Source organism: Sander vitreus, chromosome 13 (genome assembly GCF_031162955.1).
Source record: "Sander vitreus isolate 19-12246 chromosome 13, sanVit1, whole genome shotgun sequence".
NCBI classification, from domain to species: Eukaryota; Metazoa; Chordata; class Actinopteri; order Perciformes; family Percidae; genus Sander; species Sander vitreus.
In genome coordinates, this window is record NC_135867.1 from 6,637,055 (window position 1) to 6,657,359 (window position 20,305).

Sequence of the window (20,305 nt, forward strand, 5' to 3'; positions counted from 1 at the left end):
TAGGTCTGGCTGTGTTTTGGAGCTGCCTTCTGTGCGATTAAAAAGGGTCGTTTAATTCAGGTTGTAGTTGCCCCATATATAACAGAATAGTTGATTGTATTTCCCCCTTTCCCCCCCCCACCCACACACCCAACTGTTTCTGGTTCACAGACAGTGCAGGAACAGTGATAACATAAATATTTGGCTCTGACACAAGGCGTAAGGGCTTTCCCTCTTCGTGGGAATTATGAGAATTTCCATCGGGATGTGATTTCGAATAATAATCACTCCATGCCTGCTGGCTTTCACAACACATTTGTTAGCCACATGGAGGTTTAAAAAAAAGAAAAGAAAAAAGGCTAATGACAGTCAGTGGGTTTCACCAACCAATCTTGGTGTCCAATATTAGAAGCAAACCGATGACAGATAATGACAGCATCCTAATGTCCTCCCTCACTATCTAACTCTTCTCTAACTCTTCCCACACAAGCTCCAGCATACTGCATTGTCGGCACTGCCACAAAAAGTGGTTACACGTGATTACACCCCACTGTGTGCATCAATATCACTATGTATTACCTACTTACCAAAGGACATATTCACATATAATTTTTCATGAATGCTACATCATAATTTACTATTTATAGACTATGTGCTGTACTGCTTGATTGTGTGGAAGATAAGGTGCTTTATATATATATATATATATATATATATATATATATATATATATATATATATATAAATAGTGTGTGTGTGTGTGTGTGTGTCAGTATGCACTCATTTCTTTCTTCAGTGTTTCATGCTGTTGCTTATAATGTATATAGTTTGTCAACAATTGTATCAAAATAAGTTAAAAGAACGTGCAATGAATTCAAAAGTCTGCCCAGTGAGTGTCCTTTTCGTAAAGGATAAGGCTGATGTTATTGTCTCTCAAAACTTTGACAAGCTTTGTTCCTACTGAAGACGTAAATCTTTTAAATTGGCTCACAAATACGTAGGGAATTAATCAAACAAAGTGGTCTGTACTAAATAGTTGTTTGTTCTCTCTGCCAGCTCCTGGCTGCAAGTACAAAGGAGGAGGAGCAACACATGCAGCGGCACACAACGCTAACCTTCCCTAAACCTTAAAGGACCAGACCAGCGGTAAGTAGCGGGTTTCAAATGTCTTCAAATCAATTCTAATGGCATGATGAAATGAAGAGAACCCAGTGGATGTCCCAAAAGTACAAAATATTTCTAAAGAGGTTCAATGTGTAAAATAGTAGCAGATAAGGTGATACTGAGATTACATTATAGACTTTGAAAAGTTTCAGACATCCTCCAGTGGTTGTATCAGAAATAACCCCAAGACTGATCCACCACAGGGAGAAAGACATTATTGGGCTGAAAGTTATCACCATGCTCGGCTCATTTTTCTAGAGACAAACGTGCCAAAATATGAACAATTTAAAAGAAGCTATGATCACATAACTATAAAAGTATACAGCCATGCCAGCAGCTCTGTGAGGCTGTACTAAGTCGCTAGATAAAAAGTTAAGGAGTCATCAAAGTAACAATTCTTCCTGAAGGGGACATGTGTACCACATTTCAAGGCAATTCATCCAGTAGTCGTTGAGGCTGACTTAAAGTCGTTAAACCTTTAAGTCATTTCTTCCAACCACAACCAGCAAACTGATCCTAAGTGTCTTGGCTTGAGGATCATTGAAGATGTTTCAGAGTTTCCGTTTTTTAGATTGCATAAATGTCAGAATCAAACTAAGGGATGGGTCTGATGCTATTCTTTATTTTTCTTATTCTCAACAAGTCTCATGAAAAAAACCAAAACGCACAATTTTAAATTATTTATTTTTTGTCTGTGTAGCCAAAGCCTGATATATTTATATCAGACTAAATAAATATAGCTAAATCAATTTGTTTCCTTCAGGTTTCTACATAATGATCTCCATTATGATGAAGATGGGGATTTGTCTTTGATATTGAATTAAACCACATACACCTATTAATCCAGGGCTGAAAATATTCCCTGGAAAATGCACGATTTACTCTGAGTAAAGTTTGCTTAGAATTGCAGTGCCCAGCTGCTTTAGGAAATCCTGCCTTAAAAAACAAAACTATTTGTAGAAAACAATGATAAATACAACACATCACCTATCTTATTTTTCCAACTCATAGACAGCTTGAGCCCTGGACCTCCAGCGTTTAATATTTCCATTTTACATTTCAGTACCAGCGAATTAGTTGGATTAATATCCACTGGCAGATCATTAATCTCCCTGTCAAAAACAGTAATGGGCGGTGGAGAGAAGGAGGGTCAGGGACAAAGTGATGTTGAACTTTAGAGACAGTTTATTTAAACTTGAATTCATTTACAGCAGTTCCACTGGAAAGGAAAAGGGTTTGAATGACGTTCTAGCCACATTAAACCTATGGTCCTATCTACTGTATGTACAGGGAGGAGGATGCAGCTTGATAGTGCAGAAGGCACAGAGTTGGCTTAATACTTGCCTGTAAGCGCTGCTAACATGACAGAAAGGATAACAAGGTGAAATGGCAGTCTTATATTGTGTGTTTTGCTTAATGTCAAACCGAGAACACTGTAAGATGATGCAACTGAGAATATGGCTCCTCTGTTTTTACTCCAGTCCTCAGTGACATAGGGGTAGTTTTATAAACTACAACAGCAAGCATCAGATCCTTTTTTAAATCAATGTCTCTAAATGTACACTTGACAAGCATGTTAATGTGAGCTTCTTGTAGCTCAGAAGTGATAAAATAAGCATTGTGTTTGGATTTATTTCCGTAAAGCTGGTGTTTTATAATATGTGAAACAAAAAAAACTTAAATGAAACTGTACAATGTTAAGGCATTTTGCAATTATAGAGATGCAATTCTAACCAAAGATGAAAATAGTAAATCACCCAAGGAGGGATAAGCAGGTAAATGCAGGTCACCAACATTAATTGTGATGGTTTGTCAATAATATGGCATTCTTCATTCACATCTTCAACCACCCTTCACTCACATACACCCGGCCAAACCCCACACGCTTCCTGTCCAACACTCAAAATTTCCAACCATCCAATAAGAGCTGCCAGATCTTCCCAAAACAAGCATGAGTCCAACTGCGAAAGCACAGGGGATGGTGATGACAGCAGAAGCAACAGATTCATCCTCAAATATGATGCACATCAGAATTAGGAAGACTTGTCCTAGCATCAATCAATATGAAGAAACACCTTCCACTCATTCACCAACACACACACACACACACACACACACACACACGCAAAAATACAGAAGCCCTGTGAGGCAAGTGAGAAAAACCAAATTCTGGTGATCCATTTTCTAAGTCTGATCTAAATAGTTTTCTCTCCTGTGTTAAGAACTGTGACTTAAGAACAGGTAACAAAAACGTTTTGCCAGGATCATTTTTCTAAGTTACTTTTTTATTTTAACTGTGAAAACGGGAGGAAAAAACTTTTGGCAGGTTTTTTTAAAAACTCATTTCGGCCACGAGAGGCTGAATTGCCCGACTACCCCATATTCTATCGCCAATTAAAATACATTCCTAGTCAAAATAAAGACATGACAGTAATGTTACATAACAGACTAACACACAATATATGTACCTTGTGTTTAGGGTGCGTGGAGAAATTCAAACTCACATAAAACCTGAATGAAACATGAATGTTTTTAGTCCTATTTAGAACATGGAGTAGTGGCACTTCAGCCACTTGTGGCCGAATTGAGTATTACAACAACAAACACTTCTGTTTTCACCTGTTTAAGTCATAAACACAGGAGGAAACAATTTAAATCAGAATTCTGTTTTTCTCACCTGCCTCTCAGGGCTTCCGTACAAAAAAAAAAATCTAACAAATGTAAGTGTTTGATACAATAATGTGACAAGACTCATTTCTCCCACAAAAGGATAAACCTTATATGAATACCACTCAAACAAAAACACAATTCAAGTAAAGCCTTTTAAACTGAAAAAAAAAGAAAAGAAAAAAAAAGAAAAAGAAAATCAAAAAAATCAAACTACATCATAATTTAAAATCACTTGGAATTCTTGCATCTCAGATTACGATTATGCTGCTTATAAAAAATACATTCAACAGGTACATCAATTATGAAACAAAATTATAACAAAAGATAAGTAAAATGAATCAGTAATTGCTATTGAAAAAAGTTGTACACAACAGACTAAAGGCGGACTTAGACTGTTAATTATTCATAAGATGGGATTTTACACTGCATCTTCTCTTAGCAAAGATCAGACACATTTGATAATAATAGATTTGACATGTGTCAAGACAGCACAGGACAGTGGTTGGGGACTCAAGATTTTAACATTAACAATCTTAACTTACTCTAATTTGAGCACTATTTTTTTTCTTTATTGCAAATCTAATAATATACATTCAGAGCAAATGATTGTCAAAGTCAGCCATACTCAAAATAAGAATGATGGAAGAGCATGAATTTCATCCTGAAAGCTACATTTAAGAGTTTCAGCACAACACTGTGAGTCACGTGAAAATGTTCAATGTCAGTGAAGGTGTTTTTATTTCTGGGCCCAGTCATGTCAATATAGACGTGTGCACTTCAGAAATTCCATTACACTGAAAGTATCCTTTAAATACCAGACGCTTTCAAAGAATCACAGTCTAAAGCCGCCTTTGTGTATCTAAACATTTCCCAAACTCACTCGCACACCAAGTGGGTTTTTCCACATTTTTGTTGTACTACAAAATAAAAATTTAAAAATGAAGTGATTTAATCAATATATCCCCATAGTTATACAAATACAATTATATGCTAATATAATTATATTTATCTTTTAGAAGGTGTCCAACTGAAAGAAGGTTTATATAGCTCAAAATAGACTGTTTATATGTGACCTCGGACAAAGAAATCATCCCAGGAGCCATTAACGCAAAATGTGCAAGAAATCTAAACTTGCACTAACTATGCAAACACTAGCAACTGATAATGATTTGCTTAAAATAAAAGCACAAGTAACTCCGAAGCATCCTAAAATATAATAACTCAAGGGCCACTTGACATTTACATTAATAGGACAAAGATCACAAGTTTCATTTCAAACCACAGGCTCGTCATACTGGAAGAAACAAAAAGAGAAGGATGGCTGTGGAAGAAGGGACTGGCAAGTTAATGTTGGAAAGAGAGAAGATGATCTCCCCATCATGTTTTCAAGCAAGCAAGTCCACCGTAGGTAAGGCAAGATAATGTTTTGCTTCGTCCAGTAGCAACACAGAAGCATTGTACATTAAGTCCAGAAGAGTGACAGGCAGAAAATAAAAGACAAGAGGCAAGTGAGCGATGAAGCCACAGAGGAAGGAAAACAAAAGGCAGAAAATCATTTTAAGTGCGACATCTACTTTTCTTAAACAAAAACTATTGTCAACACAGACCACAGGAAGTTCTGCAGCTTATTTAACTGCCATTAAAAAGGGACTTACTGATAAGCCTAACAGGATACAAACTGAGACAATGGGACTCATTAACTTTACTGTTGACATTGTATTCTGTTCATATATTAATGTGCACAGTGCAATCATCTAAATATTTGACTCCACATGTATTGACATTGCAGACACACAGGGAAACATAATTGTTAATCTGGTAAGGACCTATTGTTATAATTGAGAGTTCAATTAAATAAAGTGCTACTTTTAAATAGACTTCATGTAATGTCCAAATTCTGATCAGAGTTTTGAATACACTGTTGGGTCTGGTGCAGACAACAGTGCTCAATTAATTCTCTTCCCTGTTTAAGCTGCAATGACAAGTGCATACTGAAGATTTAATTGTCAGTGTGTAACAAGCATCTCATCCTCAAGCAATTATCTCAACCTGAGTATTCAAGCATATTTAGTTCACTTAAACATATTTCAAGTGACTAATAATCATGCTTTCTCATTATGGGAGATCAAAATACTTTGTTTACAGGTTTTAGGATATCCAAACATTTACAGCAAAATCTCATAACTGAAATCTGGGATAGGTTTCATATAACCCACTTCTCTGTGGTTTTTCTATCTTGCTTGGTAAATGAGACCAAATGACTGCTAGAAAAATGGCCGTGTAGTTCTTGGGTCTGGCCTTCTGGTCTGTGTAGTTCTCGGGTTTGGCGTTCTGCTTTGTTTATGTACTGCATGTTCTGACATGGCACAAGGGGACTCAGGCAAAATAATAATATTAATCAACAAAAAGAAAAAGGTTTTAAACAGAATATCAGAGTTCCTACAAATATTTACACGACAGATACAGGCACTTGTATATCTTTGGTTGGAAAAACCCAACATTGCAAGAGTAATGCTTTAACAGAGCTTTTGTGTCCCTTATTGTATTCCCAGGGTTCACTAGGCAACTGGTATGTTTATTTATATTTCTTCTGTTTCTTTGAGTTTGTCCATGTTACAGGTACGTTCTAAAATAGCTCTCTGATGTCTTTTTAACCCTCTGACAACGCCATCTGCAACAGAGGAAATGGGTTTTAGTGCAGTTTACAAACTCATGACAGGGATGACTGCACACAGTAAAACAATCTGACAATCATTTATAGAAACAACATATAAATATCACAACAAAATCTGGTAATATGGACAGAAAAAAATCGAAATTAGATGGATACGGATTGACACAAAAGATTCTTAAAGTTTGATCAGATTTCCTACGGTAGTTTTGACAAAAGTAACTGTGTATATAGCGGCATGCATTGCTGTCTGCCAAAGTGTCATTCTTGATACTACTACCAGCTGGGGCCAAAATAGTAGTGGCTTTAAGAATTTCAAGAACATCACATCTCTTCAGTAAGCAGTGAATAAGCCACTGCTGTAAGGAAATCACTCAAAATAAAATTTTGCAATCAACTGGAGAGTAAAGCATCTAAAATGTCACTATTAAAGTGAAGGACATCTTAAATTCAGACTGGAATGGCCCATTTAAAGTACCCCCAATTCAGCTCAGTGTAGCTGACATCAGAATTCCACAAATGTATAATCTAAATCTGCGTTAACACAGGCTGGTTAGTTCTATGCTTTTTGGTCAGCGGATCGGTTTCAAATATTCCAAGGAAAAATGTAACAAGCACAGACAACCAAAATGAGCTCCTAAGGCCTTTACCCACCATGGACGAAACGGAAATACGGATTATTCATTGACGATTTTTCACGTTCAAATCTTTCACACCAAGATTGACACGAATGTTTGCGTTCTGTGCATTTCACCTGAAATTAAAGGTTTGCACCGTCGCACAATCATTGATTGGAGACAGGCTTGTTGTTCCGAGTGTGCAATACTGTGTAGAAATGTTACAATGTGGTCACATTTCTTATGGGTGGCGCCAAAGAAGCATGTTATTGTAACGAGTGTCGATGCTGAGCTTCGTCATCACTGGACTGAACAGAGATGTATGTCTTTATTATATGTAGGCCTGTAACAATCATTACATAATTGTCATTTTTTTTTATTTATTTTTTTTAATATATATATAATTGCGGTTCTTTGGTAAACCGCAATTAATTGCTAACATTAGTATGACTTAATTGTTGATTTTGTTAAGATATGCTAAATTGTAATTATACAAGTGATTATTGGACTATATAATTTTACTTTTATTTCAATTGTTAGTTGTTGGCACTTGACCCTAAACAAGTTCATAGCAACAAAAATGAATGAGGGGGGGGATACAGTTAGGCTGTGTATTTGTGTTGCTACATTATCTGGGTCACATAACTGTTATATAGAAACAAAAGATGTATCCTGGAATTCATTCGAAACTTTGTTTAAAAAAGTAATAAATAAATGATAAAATAATAAAATAAATATTTTTCAATTTGATTAAAGAGACAATTATATTGTTAATCACAATTATTTCTGAGACAATTAACTGTACAGCAAAATTTGGAAATTGTTACAGCTCTAATTATTTGTGATACATTGCCATTTAATACAAGGCTTAAATATATAATACCTCCTGTGCTTACCCCAGGTACCACACATGTATATACACAACAGAAATAATTGATGTAACGCTATCGCTTTATGCTATATGGTCAGGATTTATAGTATAGCTTTCAGAAGGCCTACTGTACATGTCATTTGTGACACGTATAATGTCCATAGCGTAACGTTAACTAATGCACCTGGAAATAAACAGTTCTTTATACATTACCTTGACAACTAAGTCCTCTTTTGTAGGCTTTTTACAATCACAAGCAAGTGCAACTGCTATACTGCCCCAGATGTCTTTATAATCTTTATTTTGTTTGTCACTATTTTGAGAGAGCAATATTCATATTGCTGTGTGACGTAAGAACATAATTATGACTTTGACGTCCCAGAATCTATTGATAGTGTTAGCAAAAGTTATTATTTTATTGGTTGGCTTGTTTTTAAATCGGCCTCCGAAATTTGCAGAAATCAGCTGCGGGAAGAAAAAAAAAACCCTGCACTGTAAAATACGAAAGTTTCAGATTCGGTGTGGATAGGTTCATAGAGATAGATGGGCTTGTCTTTTGAAAATACCTTTTAAATGATGCACTGCAGAGCTTTAGCTTGGCCCAACCCCCACCCACCCGTATTGAACAGCACACAAAACTATTTTTGTTTGGTCAGACAATGAGTCACAGCTTCCTGACCTATCTTAAAATTGTTAATCCGTGGACTGGTGTGAGCTGGTATATTGTGCCACAACCAGCAATAACACCAAAGGAGGACAATCTTCCATTACCTCTGGGAGCAAGACATAACTAAGCATGTATCAGCTACAGCTGAGGCGCACCAAACAATGGGATGCCAGGTTTTATAGAATTCATGTGCCAAAAAAACAACAACAATTACATATAGATCTCAATGTATTTTGGACAATTAGCAGAGAAACAGCAGTGTGATTGGATCATGTATTTAACCAATCACGGTCAATTGATGTTTTGCTGAAACTACCTGTTCTCGTCATATAGCACTGCTGGTGTCTGTTGTACCTTCTCAGGGCAGAAGTCAGGGTTGGTTTGCCGTACTTTGCCAGGCCGCCCCTTGATGACTGCATAGCAGAACATAGTGATGACCATGACAAACAGGAAGTAGCTTGTGTGCATCAGGTGCAGGTTGATGAGGGAACGGTCATCCTGGTAAGAAATAATTAAATAGACAGAATTAAATATCACAGTAACTGCAGGTTTTATTAGGGCTGTGCAATTAATCGAAATTTAATCGTGCAGGGTTTCCAGCAGCACTTTGCAGTTTAGGCTAACCACCTTAACAACACGCGCATGCCGCCTTAACTGAGTCTTCGAAAAAATAAATTTTATATATATATCCGCAAGTCGCATCAACACAGTCTGTAGGAAACAAGGTAACGGCGAGTTGTAAAGATACCACCAATCACAACGGAAAGAGCATTTGCTGGCGGTGAGTGTAACTGTCATTTATTCACATTTAAAGGGATAAATCGCCATTTCACCGTCGCATGTGAGTCGGAGTTTGTCAACAAATGTGTGGCAGCTGGGGCATGCCCGGGCAGAGACGGGGTGAGCGGACTTACCGGAGCGTTGGCATACGGCAGGCAGAGAACATTTATATATGTTTCTCTGTCCTATTCTTTAGATCAGTGAGGCTTTCTTCTCTTGTTTCAACGAAGTGAATACATGACGAAGTGACTGGAAATATCCATCACCTCTCGCGTGTGGATTCTCAATGTCCCGGCTGTTGCCCGGTCTTTGAGACACAGCTGTTTTTTCAATCACTACACGCGGTTCACAATACACGGTTAGTTAGCGTAGTTACACACAGTGAAATTACGTGTCCTGTTTTTATTTCATGCATACTATCTGCTTTGAGTGAGTGAAGCTATGGGCTGAGCTCTGTTATCTCAGCGCGGTTTGTTTTGGAGAAGAGTTGTCAGGCAAAGTGGAAGAGTGCGTGTCACAGAAGATAATGGGAGCAATGCCAGTAAAATTGTTATAGCACTTTTTTTGAAAATAGTTTAATGAGCTTAAAATTGCACATTGCAACTGTTATTTTGAAAAGCTGGTTATTAATTATTTATTATTATTTAAATTGAATATTTAGTGTAGTGTGTAGTACAGAGTCTGCACTACAGAGATGTATTAATTATATATTTAATTTTGATATTTAATGTAGTGTGTACTACACTAAATATCAGTTTGGACCCCCCCCCATACACACCTTAACTAATACATTTTCTGCGGGAAACCCGGTCGTGATTATGATTTTGGCTCCCAATGATCACAAAAACAGAATAATCATTTCTATAAAGTGTTTGCAAAATCCATATTAGAAGGACCCGGTATACCGCCCTTCATTGGGTCCAACGTAATAATTTAAAAATTAAAAAAATAACTTGATGCCAGCTGTTGTAAAATACTTACAAAACAGTTGTTAATGCCAAATACATGAGACTAATTCTAACTGGATAGTAAGCCTGAAGAGTATAGCAATAAAACAGCTAGAATTAAAGCATCTCCAATTAATTTAGGCTCCCTAAATGTAGAAATGAAACAGGGACATCACTTGTCAATCCATTTCTCTGTTATTTTGTTGATGGTGAATAAAGGCTTCTCAAGCACCACTCCATAATCCTCTGTGTGTTCTAGTGGGCTGAGATCTGCGCAGGCACAGCATGTATTTTCAAATTGTTTTCAGGCTCACTGGACCATTCAGTGCTCAGTTGTGGCCTGTCAATGGGATCATTGTAATCCTGGAACAATCTACCGCCATCAGTATAGAACTAGGACTAAATGGCTTTCAGAATGTGTTCGGTCACATTTACCTTCACTTATAAAAGGGAGTGGGTAAGTGATCCTATACCCGGCCATCATAATAGTCACAAATACACAATCAATCATTCTATCATTCAAATTTTCCATTTGGCTTTTCCATTTGGATTTAATATTTGGCTTTTCAATTTCAATTTAACATTGGCTTTTCATTTGGCTTTTCAATTTCAATTTAACATTGGCTTTTCCATTTGGATTTAATATTTGGCTTTTCAATTTCAATTTAACATTGGATTTTCATTTGGCTTTTGAATTTCCATTTAACATTGGCTTTTCATTTGGACTTGACACATGTCAATGTAAATGAGGAGGCGTGGCCCAAAGGCTGGTGGGAGGGTCTGAAACAAAAGGGGTGCAGAGGCACCTTATGAACAGCAGGGGGAGCTGACTGCTGGGGAGCACACTGCTGAGCCTGTTCCAAATGGAAAAGCCAATGTTAAATTGAAATTGAAAAGCCAAACATTAAATCCAAATGGAAAAGCCAAATAGAAAAATTAAAAAAATAATAATATTTTTAATTTGATCTTGCTTCGTTTTCTCTTTGGACTTTCAATTTCTCTTTGGACTTTAAATTTGAATTATGAATAAATATTTCCTCCATATGTTTTAACCAAGGGAAATGAATAAACTACAATTACTGCCTCGCGGTTGTATGCCTCCACCAACCACTCAAGTTGCAGTTTACATCCATGTCTGTCCAGACTCATAATATATGTAGTGAAGCTATTTAATAAAAAAGTGTGTTTTTGGCGAAAGATGGATGCTTCACACACATCTTTAACCCGTCAGCACAGAAGATCTATACAATCACCACCGTTTCAATATTAGTGTCACTAATTCAGTATTTTACTAAATGTTTTTTTTGCAGGACATTATGATGTCACATTTAAGTTGACCTTTGACCTTCTGGATGTAAAATATCATCACTCATTCTATCCTTTTTAGACATTTCTGTGAAATGTTGTCATAATTAGCGTAGGAATTCTTGAGTTATGGTCTTGACTCCAAGTGGACATTTGTGTCAAATTTGAAGAAGTTCCCTCCAGGGTGTCCTGAGATATCGCGTTCACATGAAGCGGACGGGCGGACAGATAGACTACCCAAAAATACAATGGCTCAGGCCAAATTTGAAATTAAGAACGGTTCAGGAAGAGCAATACAAGGAGTGAAATGTTTGGAAGGACTCTACCTTCTACCTGACAAATCTTGACTTATTATTCAAACTTCTACTTTAAAATGTCTTCTCAACTATTTCATACATAGTTTTGTTGACTCAGTTGCTTAATTGCAAGTTAACTGAGACATGGGAATAACAACATCAGCAACATGTAAAATGAAAACTGTCGGTCTGAAAAATGTTTGATATCAGAAAAAAGAAGGCGGGACTTACATCAGGAACGATGACAGTAAGCTTTGGGTTGAGTGCGTGGTACACCTTGCCGATGGCTCCTTTGTAACACCAGAAAGGGTTGTAGTCCTGACTGTACTTGGTATCGGAGTCGCGGACTGTGGTGAACACCTTGTACCAAGATGTGGCATTGGTGTATGTCTCTGGCACGCAGTGTGGCGGCTGCCTACAAACCCAAACAAAGATTGATGTCTGTTGACTGGGGTCATGGGACTGTTCACATCATGTTGGTTATGGCAGTGACTGCAGAGAAGTTAAAGCTGTTCTGGATTTGGGCTCCGAGACTAAACTGAAAATATTTGGCTTTCTCAGAGACATTGGATGGAAGCACTAATAGTTATAACCAAAATATTGTCAGAAATGATATGAAGGTATTGAGTCAAAAACTAAGGGATACTGCATTTCATTTGGTCAGTCTCAGCCAGCTCTAGGCAGAGATATAAAGTGTGTTCCTATGAGTCAGGGAGGCAGTCCAACTCACACTGTGACTGGGAAGATATTGCTTGCTGCCGTGATGGTCATGCAAGTGCTGAACACCACCTGCTCGCAGTGGCCGTGCAGTACACACTCGTCTGAGTTCCAGGATACAGGCAGGGTGAAAGTGATGTTTATTTCTTCATGGGCTTCCCGGCCTACACACAAAACATGAAAATACAATAAGAGCATTTCAGATCGAAAATGAACGTGATAAGAGAAAAAATTCTTAATTTCTTTCACTTTCCTATGAAGCGGAGTTGTTTTTAGGCGGCCCTATAAAATTCTATAAAACCCAGCAAAGAGCACAATTTATAGGCCTCTAACTTGCATATCCACATCCCCTTCATTGTTATGCTGACATGGGAATAATTGCCTGTGACCAGCCATGATCAGGTTAAAACAACCTACAGGCCTAAAGAGAGATGCCTCTTAGCTCAGTTATTAAACCCTAGAACAGAATGAACAGCATGCAAACAACATCCAGAGCAGCGGTATTTGATGTCATACCAAGCCTAATCCCCTGATAACGAAATAATTTCGTAGGCTTATGCAACATTTATTACTGCAAAGGGGATTAGAAGATTACCAGTCAAACTAAGTGGACTCCTGGGTGTGACTAAGGATAGATGTGGTTGTGTCAACAAAAGTGCATATATAAAGCGGGACAACCATGGACAGTGAGTCTCCAATTCTCACAAGCAATGTCAAAAAAAACAACTGATGAGGAGATTCTCTTTTAAATTTAAATTCTATATATACTGCATTTTACATTCAGTAACAATGTCAAGAACTGCAAAGGAGTGAGATTATCTGTGCACGCCAGAGTTCATCAAAACAGAGCAGGTGTTTGGGGCTGGAATGTCCTCAAAGGAAAGAGGCTAAAACCACAGATAAAGCCAATCTGGATGGGACTAAATGAATATCAGTCTGTTGCAAGGTAGTGGAATACAGTGGAGAGAACAAGTATTTGATACACTGCCGATTTTGCAGGTTTTCCCACTTACAAAGCATGTAGAAGTCTGTAATTTTTATCATAGGTACTCTTCAACTATGAGTGACGGAATCTAAAACAAAGTTTTTTAAGTAATTTAAGTAATTAATTTGCATTTTATTGCATGACATAAGTATTTGATACATCAGAAAAGCAGAACTTAATATTTGGTACAGAAACCTCTCTTTGCAATTACAGAGATCATACGTTTCCTGTAGTTCTTGACCAGGTTTGCACACACTGCAGCAGGGATTTTGGCCCACTCCTCCATACAGACCTTCTCCAGATCCTTCAGGTTTGGGGGCTTTCAGCTTCCTCCAAAGAGATTTTCTATTGGGTTCAGGTCTGGAGGTTAGTGGTGGCTAGGTCACTCCAGGACCTTGAGATACTTCTTACGGAGCCACTCCTTAGTTGCCCTGGCTGTGCGTTTCGGGTCGTTGTCATGCTGGAAGACCCAGCCACGACCCATCTTCAATGCTCTTACTGAGGGAAGGAGGTTGTTGGCCAAGATCTCACGATACATGGCCCCATTCATCCTCCCCTCAATACAGTGCAGTCGTCCTGTCCCCTTTGCAGAAAAGCATCCCCAAAGAATGATGTTTCCACCACCATGCTTCACGGTTGAGAAGGTGTTCTTGGGGTTGTACTCCTCCTTCTTCTTCCTCCAAACACAGCGAGTGTTTAGACCAAAAAGCTCTATTTTTGTCTCATCAGACCACATGACCTTCTCCCATTCCTCCTCTGAATCATCCAGATGGTCATTGGCAAACTTCAGACGGGCCTGGGCATTTGCTGGCTTGAGCAACACTGTGGTCCCAGCTCTCTTCAGGTCATTGACCAGGTTCTGCCGTGTAGTTATGGGCTGATCCCTCACCTTCCTCATGATCATTGATGCCCCACAAGGTGAGATCTTGCATGGAGCCCAAGACCGCGGGAGATTGACCGTCATCTTGAACTTCTTCCATTTTCTAATAATTGCGGCAACAGTTGTTGCCTTCTCACCAAGCTGCTTGCCTATTGTCCTGTAGCCCATCCCAGCCTTGCGCAGGTCTACAATTTTATCCCTGATGTCCTTACACAGCTCTCTGGTCTTGGCCATTGTGGAGAGGTTGGAGTCTGTTTGTTTGAGTGTGTGGACAGGTGTCTTTTATACAGGTAACGAGTTCAAACAGGTGCAGTTAATACAGTTAATGAGTGGAGAACAGGAGGGCTTCTTAAAGAAAAACTAACAGGTCTGTGAGAGCCGGAATTCTTACTGGTTGGTAGGTGATCAAATACTTATGTCATGCAATAAAATGCAAATTAATTATTTAAAAATCATACAATGTGATTTTCTGGATTTTTGTTTTAGATTCCATCTCACAGTTGAAGTGTACCTATGATTAAAATTACAGACTTCTACATGCTTTGTAAGTGGGAAAACCTGCAAAATCGGTAGTGTATCAAATACTTGTTCTCCCCACTGTAACATGTTGAAATGCACCCATTTTACTTATCCTATCCACAACAATGTTTGCGTTATAAAGCCCTCATGTCCAAGTTCAGTTTATTTGGTTCTAATACTAAATATTTGACTACATATTTAATTTAAAATATACTTGACGTGTATCTACTTAAAGTGGATGCAGAACATTGAGAGCAGCCTAAAAGACAGAAATCTGACCAGGTTTAATGTTGCAGTCTTTTCTTCTATCCTTCAATATTTTTTCTCTGTGAAGCTTTTACAGTGATTTTACATACACTAGAGGTGAGAGAGCAAGATAAACACACATGCTCTAAGGAGACAAAAGTAAAGGTCAACTAGCACACACCTAAGCATGCCGACATGATGTATTCAAAAGTTCAAAGCCAGTGGTATTCACTTTGCTCTGCTTTCTGAAACATTTAAGTCTGAAGTCTGTTTGCTCACCATGTCTAAGTAAAGTCAACACACAAATAGGTGAGTGAAAGGGAGTGAATTACCTCCGTACAGTAACCACATAAAAACAGTCCATGTCGGTAACATACAGACACTATAGACCGCATATAATATATAATATAATCCTCATGTGATAATAACAATGCTTTTGGGACAATGATGTATATGTATATAATAATTATTTTTCTCTGACCCTTGGATTGATTTTCCGATAATTATTTGTTAAAGCTTTAGTGCGTAGACTGATATTAATGAACATCCGTTACATTCAAGCCATTGCCAAATGAGTTGATACAAAGCTAATTAAGACTATCAGCTCCACACAACTCTCTCTGTATTTCTCAGTATGACTATGTTCAGAAGATTGTGTCGTCCGGCGACTTCCGCACGCAGAAACTCGAGTGAAGAGAATTACCTCTTCTGAAAAGCCAATCATGTGTTTTTAATACTCCCTGTCCTCCTTGCATGGAGGAGGGGACGTGTGGACGTGCCGACAGTGTTGTTGTCATTACTTAGAATTCCTCATGGGGGTGACAGAAACTACACACTACAGCTTTAATCTTGACAGGCCTACCTGAGTTTTTGTTAAACACAAACTGATTTTCTTCTGAACACTGACCACAGGGCAGATAGCTAACGATGATGAGAAAGAGAACCTACTAGACAAGCCAACTTGCTGCCCCAGCACTGTGGCATACAGATGAGTGAGGTTGCGAGAGTACCCTCCAAACGGGCGCTGGGGGTCCAGCGTGAGGGTGATGGGGACTGAGATGTTGATGGGACCTGAGTCCTCTAGCAGGAGGGGAACCTGGGTGCTGGAACGAGCTTGGCCACTGGTCACAACCATGCTCTCTGGCGTGGTCGACTCGTTCAGACCGTGCTTTATCGTTTCATTCTCTGAGACACAAAAGTCCAGCTCATTGAAGCGCAGCAGAAAGGTGTTCCAGTCCTGAAAGAGAAAGTGTGTTTTTATTGTTGGACAGGACGATATGTTACGATTAACCAAGATCTATTACCTGATTTACACCTCGGATTGATATGCGTCAATGAAATTGAAAAGTGGAGTGCTATGCACAGAACTTATGTATTGGCAGATGATATCTCAACTTAAGTATTCCATATCCATATGATACTACCTACTAGGGCTGGGATGATATGCTTTTTAATCCCGATTCCATTAGTTCACGATACATGGGTGCCAATTAGATTTGTATCGTGATTTTCATTTATTGCAATTCTAGAAGTATTGCGATTCCATAGTATTGATTTTTGCGATTTTTTTTTCCTTCTTTAACAAAAACCAAAGTTGAATAATACACTTATAAAGACAATATATACATATATATGCGGTACCGTATAAACAGAAAATGTTTAGGTAAATCATTGGTAAAAAAATATCGATTTAAGGGAAACATATCTGAATAGATTGTTTTTTCCCACCCCTACTAACTACAACCTTTTTAATATGAATATGCTTTCTATTCAGATCCACATGCAAGGTTTATTTCCATATACTGTGAACTGGAGGCACACTGTATTCACACTTTGACTTTGCTTTGACCTTGTTGTTCTCTCCAATTACACTCTTTGCAGTCATGTGTATGATAGAACCAGCTAGAAATGAGGTAAAATGTACTGTATAGCTTGCACAGTATATCAAGAAAACCTGGATTCCCTTATTGTTTTACTAAAATGAGCCTATTTTAGCCTCACAGACTGACATGGGTGAGACTAGAAAAGGCTAAATAGGTCATATCTTAAATGTAACATGGCACAACATTTTAGGAAATGCATCCTTGTGGCATTAAGCAGGCCACAAAGGTCATGAACTGACATTTAGCATCAGCAGAGACCACATTTTACTGGTATCGGAGAGATTCTTAATGGACCAGAGCATATAATTGAATCTCTTTTAAAGAACCACATGGGTGTGACTCACCTCTGTCAACTCTGGAGACTTTATCTCCTTAATCTTAAAGAAATAACCAATGGTCAGGAAGGCGATGGCCACTGCACTGACGCTGATCATAAATATGACCAGCGGTGGACGGTTGTTGATGTAGCTTCTCAGGTTCTCTATAGGATTTAACAGGTACACCTGCATATGGACAAATGCACAATGTGCGGACATTTAAGCATTAATCTCATATATCACAGGGGTTTCTAACAGCAGCGTTAAATAATAAGCCTTGAAACAGGCACATTATAAATTATTCATTAGCTGTATATGTGTGTTCATTAGAAATAATGAAGTCACAGACCTACAAATCTGACCTGAACAATGGATAATAACTGCCTGCGCCTAAACTGTATTGGGTCAAATTAAAATATTTAAAAAGTGATGCATTAATAAATGGACGTTAAAATGTGCCGAGAGTCCGAGGCATAGGAAAGTTGTTTTAGATTTAGGGTTAAAATTAGGCTAGGCAAAGATTAAAGTTAGTTTAGTTTGAATCTAAGTCAGTATCTGATGTCTGTTTCCAGATTTCACATGGTTATGATTTACATGCAAATAGTTTATTATGCATTGTGCCTGATTAAGGTTGCTTGAATGTACTTAATAATGTAGCACCTGATACTCTAAGGATAAATTGAGTTAGGAAACAAATCTAATCTCAACAATATGAATATTGAAGCTCTCAGTGGTGTTGTTGATGATGTGCAGAAGTTCTTGTACAGTATAGTCTGTATTGGACAGATTTGATTAATAATTCATATCACAGTTAATCAATTACAAATGACCCACACCTCAAACACGTTTTATTTAGAACAGCACAACCATTTACACCTAAAGACAAAACTAGTCTCCAACAGAACATGGTTTTAGGTCGGTAAATCCAACATGATCGAATGCATGTTTAGTCTAATACTACTGTATCGCAGACTTTATTATGCAAAATATCTTACACTTGTTATAATCCATTGTAGCCTACACCAAATACAGATAGGGGGTGCTATATGTTATATAAAGGAAAAAGGATTGTCAATCTCACTTCAACTGTTTTACAAACCAAAGTACTTTTAAGTTTGTTAAAAACTCGCTGTCCACAGTTTGACATGTGTTTTACTATGGCATAGAAGTAACATAACTGTTACTACAAATAATGCCCGAATGTATGTGAGTTTAGCAACTTGTCGAGTTTAAGAGTCAAGACGTCTCATCATTTTTCACTCAATAGATGCTGTATTTACCTGCTTGACTGCACGTAACCTGGCCACATTGTTAAAGTCAACATTGTACGTGCAGTAGGCTACAACAAGCAAAGCTGGTTTTCCAAGTTCTAGCTACATGTAGCTAACTGTTACTTCATCTTCCTCCAAAACACCAAGACTGGCTGCAGCGTTCAGTAACAATTCAAGTGTGACATTTTGTTGGAACAAAACGGCAAATAACGTCAATTTAATCGAAATGCTGGAATCCTAACTATTCCAAATAGGATGCATTACATGCTCTACAAAGTGAAGGCATTTGACCAGATTAGACCAGATAACTATAAATTGAAAGGGTTTTAAATTATGCGCTGTGTAGATAGCTAAGAAACCGCAGCCAGGTGTCAGGAGCTGTCAACCTTGTAACGTTAGCACAATAAGCTAAGCTACCTGGCCCCTTGACAATTGTTTCAATATGTGACATATTAAATATCAAACTGTAACATTGCCGAAATAGTTGGCTATATGTAATAAAACACCACATTAGCAGTTCTCACCATTTTTTCTCTCTGTACATGCGACGGATGCTAGCTGGGAGGGTCTTTGCGGGCCACAATAGGCAGCAGCTTCTCTGCGAAGCTAGCCTGTAACGTTACTGCTTGCTAGCTTGCTTGCTTTCCCGAAGCTAGTGGAGATAGCCAGACATTCAGCGTAAGAAGCACGACTTATACTCCTTCCCATGCTTTGCTCTATTATAGTTCACTGCAGCTCTGATGAGAAATGTATCTTGCGTACAGCCTGGAATAACGTCAATACTGTTTCTGGGTCCTCCCAGCCCACATCTCCTACGCGTACCCGCACTGCGTAGTAGAAGTGTCGTAGCGCCGCCTTTTCGTTATTTCCGTAGAATGTACGCACGAAATTGGTCGTCCATGTACACGCGTAAGCTATTTACGTAGCTAGTTGATGAGAGAGAGTTCGGCGTGTTTACAAATTGTGAGGGCTTTTGCTGCATTAAAGTACCGTCGGAAATATACGGGGGGATTGCGCAACTGGCGTCTGACGTCTATGCTTCTTTCGTACTTAGTGTTTTATACTAAGAGTATACTAAAGGAAAAGCTTCTGTAACTATGGGGAATGAAACCTCAAAGCCGTGGGACGCATCTGGACCCATAGTGGGTGAGATGGTTAGAAAGTATGGACCGAACTGCTTGAGATATCTGTCATATTGGTCAAAAAGCTTTGGCTTTCCAAAAACTGGATCACTGAGTCCAGGAAAGTTATTTTATCTGCTTTTATATATTTAACTGTTTTAACTGCTCTTCAATGTTTAATTTCTTATACTGCACTGTAACTTTTTTTTTCTCGTATTGTATCTGTTTTTTATTTTTTAATCTGTTTTCATGTAAATCTGTTTTTAATTTTTTAATCTGTTTTCATGTAAAGCACTTTGAATTGCCCTGTTGCTGAAATGTGCTATACAAATAAAGCTCCTTGCCTTGCCTTGCCTTTGATTTTATATGTCTTGTAGCATCAGTTGCATTTTGTTTTGC

The 20,305-nt window shown here is 38.1% G+C and overlaps 2 protein-coding genes across 3 annotated transcripts in view; one reads left to right on the top strand and one right to left on the bottom strand.

The window, feature by feature from the left end:
• Window positions 1–2,308: 2,308 nt before the first annotated feature.
• On the bottom strand, window positions 2,309–19,680 carry tmem248 (transmembrane protein 248). 2 transcript variants are annotated; one of them, XM_078265547.1, is made up of 7 exons: window positions 19,310–19,680; window positions 17,542–17,700; window positions 16,263–16,551; window positions 12,698–12,848; window positions 12,199–12,382; window positions 8,994–9,137; window positions 2,309–6,484 (listed from the first exon to the last, which is right to left on the bottom strand). In XM_078265547.1, exons 1-7 carry the CDS (start codon window positions 19,310–19,312, stop codon window positions 6,464–6,466), a joined length of 951 nt encoding a protein of 316 aa, XP_078121673.1. In that variant the 5' UTR covers window positions 19,313–19,680; the 3' UTR covers window positions 2,309–6,463. The 2 variants fall into 2 exon arrangements, with proteins under 2 accessions (XP_078121673.1, XP_078121672.1); XM_078265546.1 differs by having other exon boundaries at window positions 8,956–9,137; window positions 19,310–19,678.
• lig3 (ligase III, DNA, ATP-dependent) overlaps window positions 2,360–20,305 on the top strand; it is a 37,441-nt gene continuing 19,495 nt past the window's right edge. Inside the window, exon 1 of the mRNA XM_078265544.1 lies at window positions 2,360–5,221. Coding sequence (XP_078121670.1) covers window positions 5,131–5,221 — 91 coding nt within the window. The 5' untranslated portion in view covers window positions 2,360–5,130. The remainder of the gene's footprint in view (window positions 5,222–20,305) is intronic.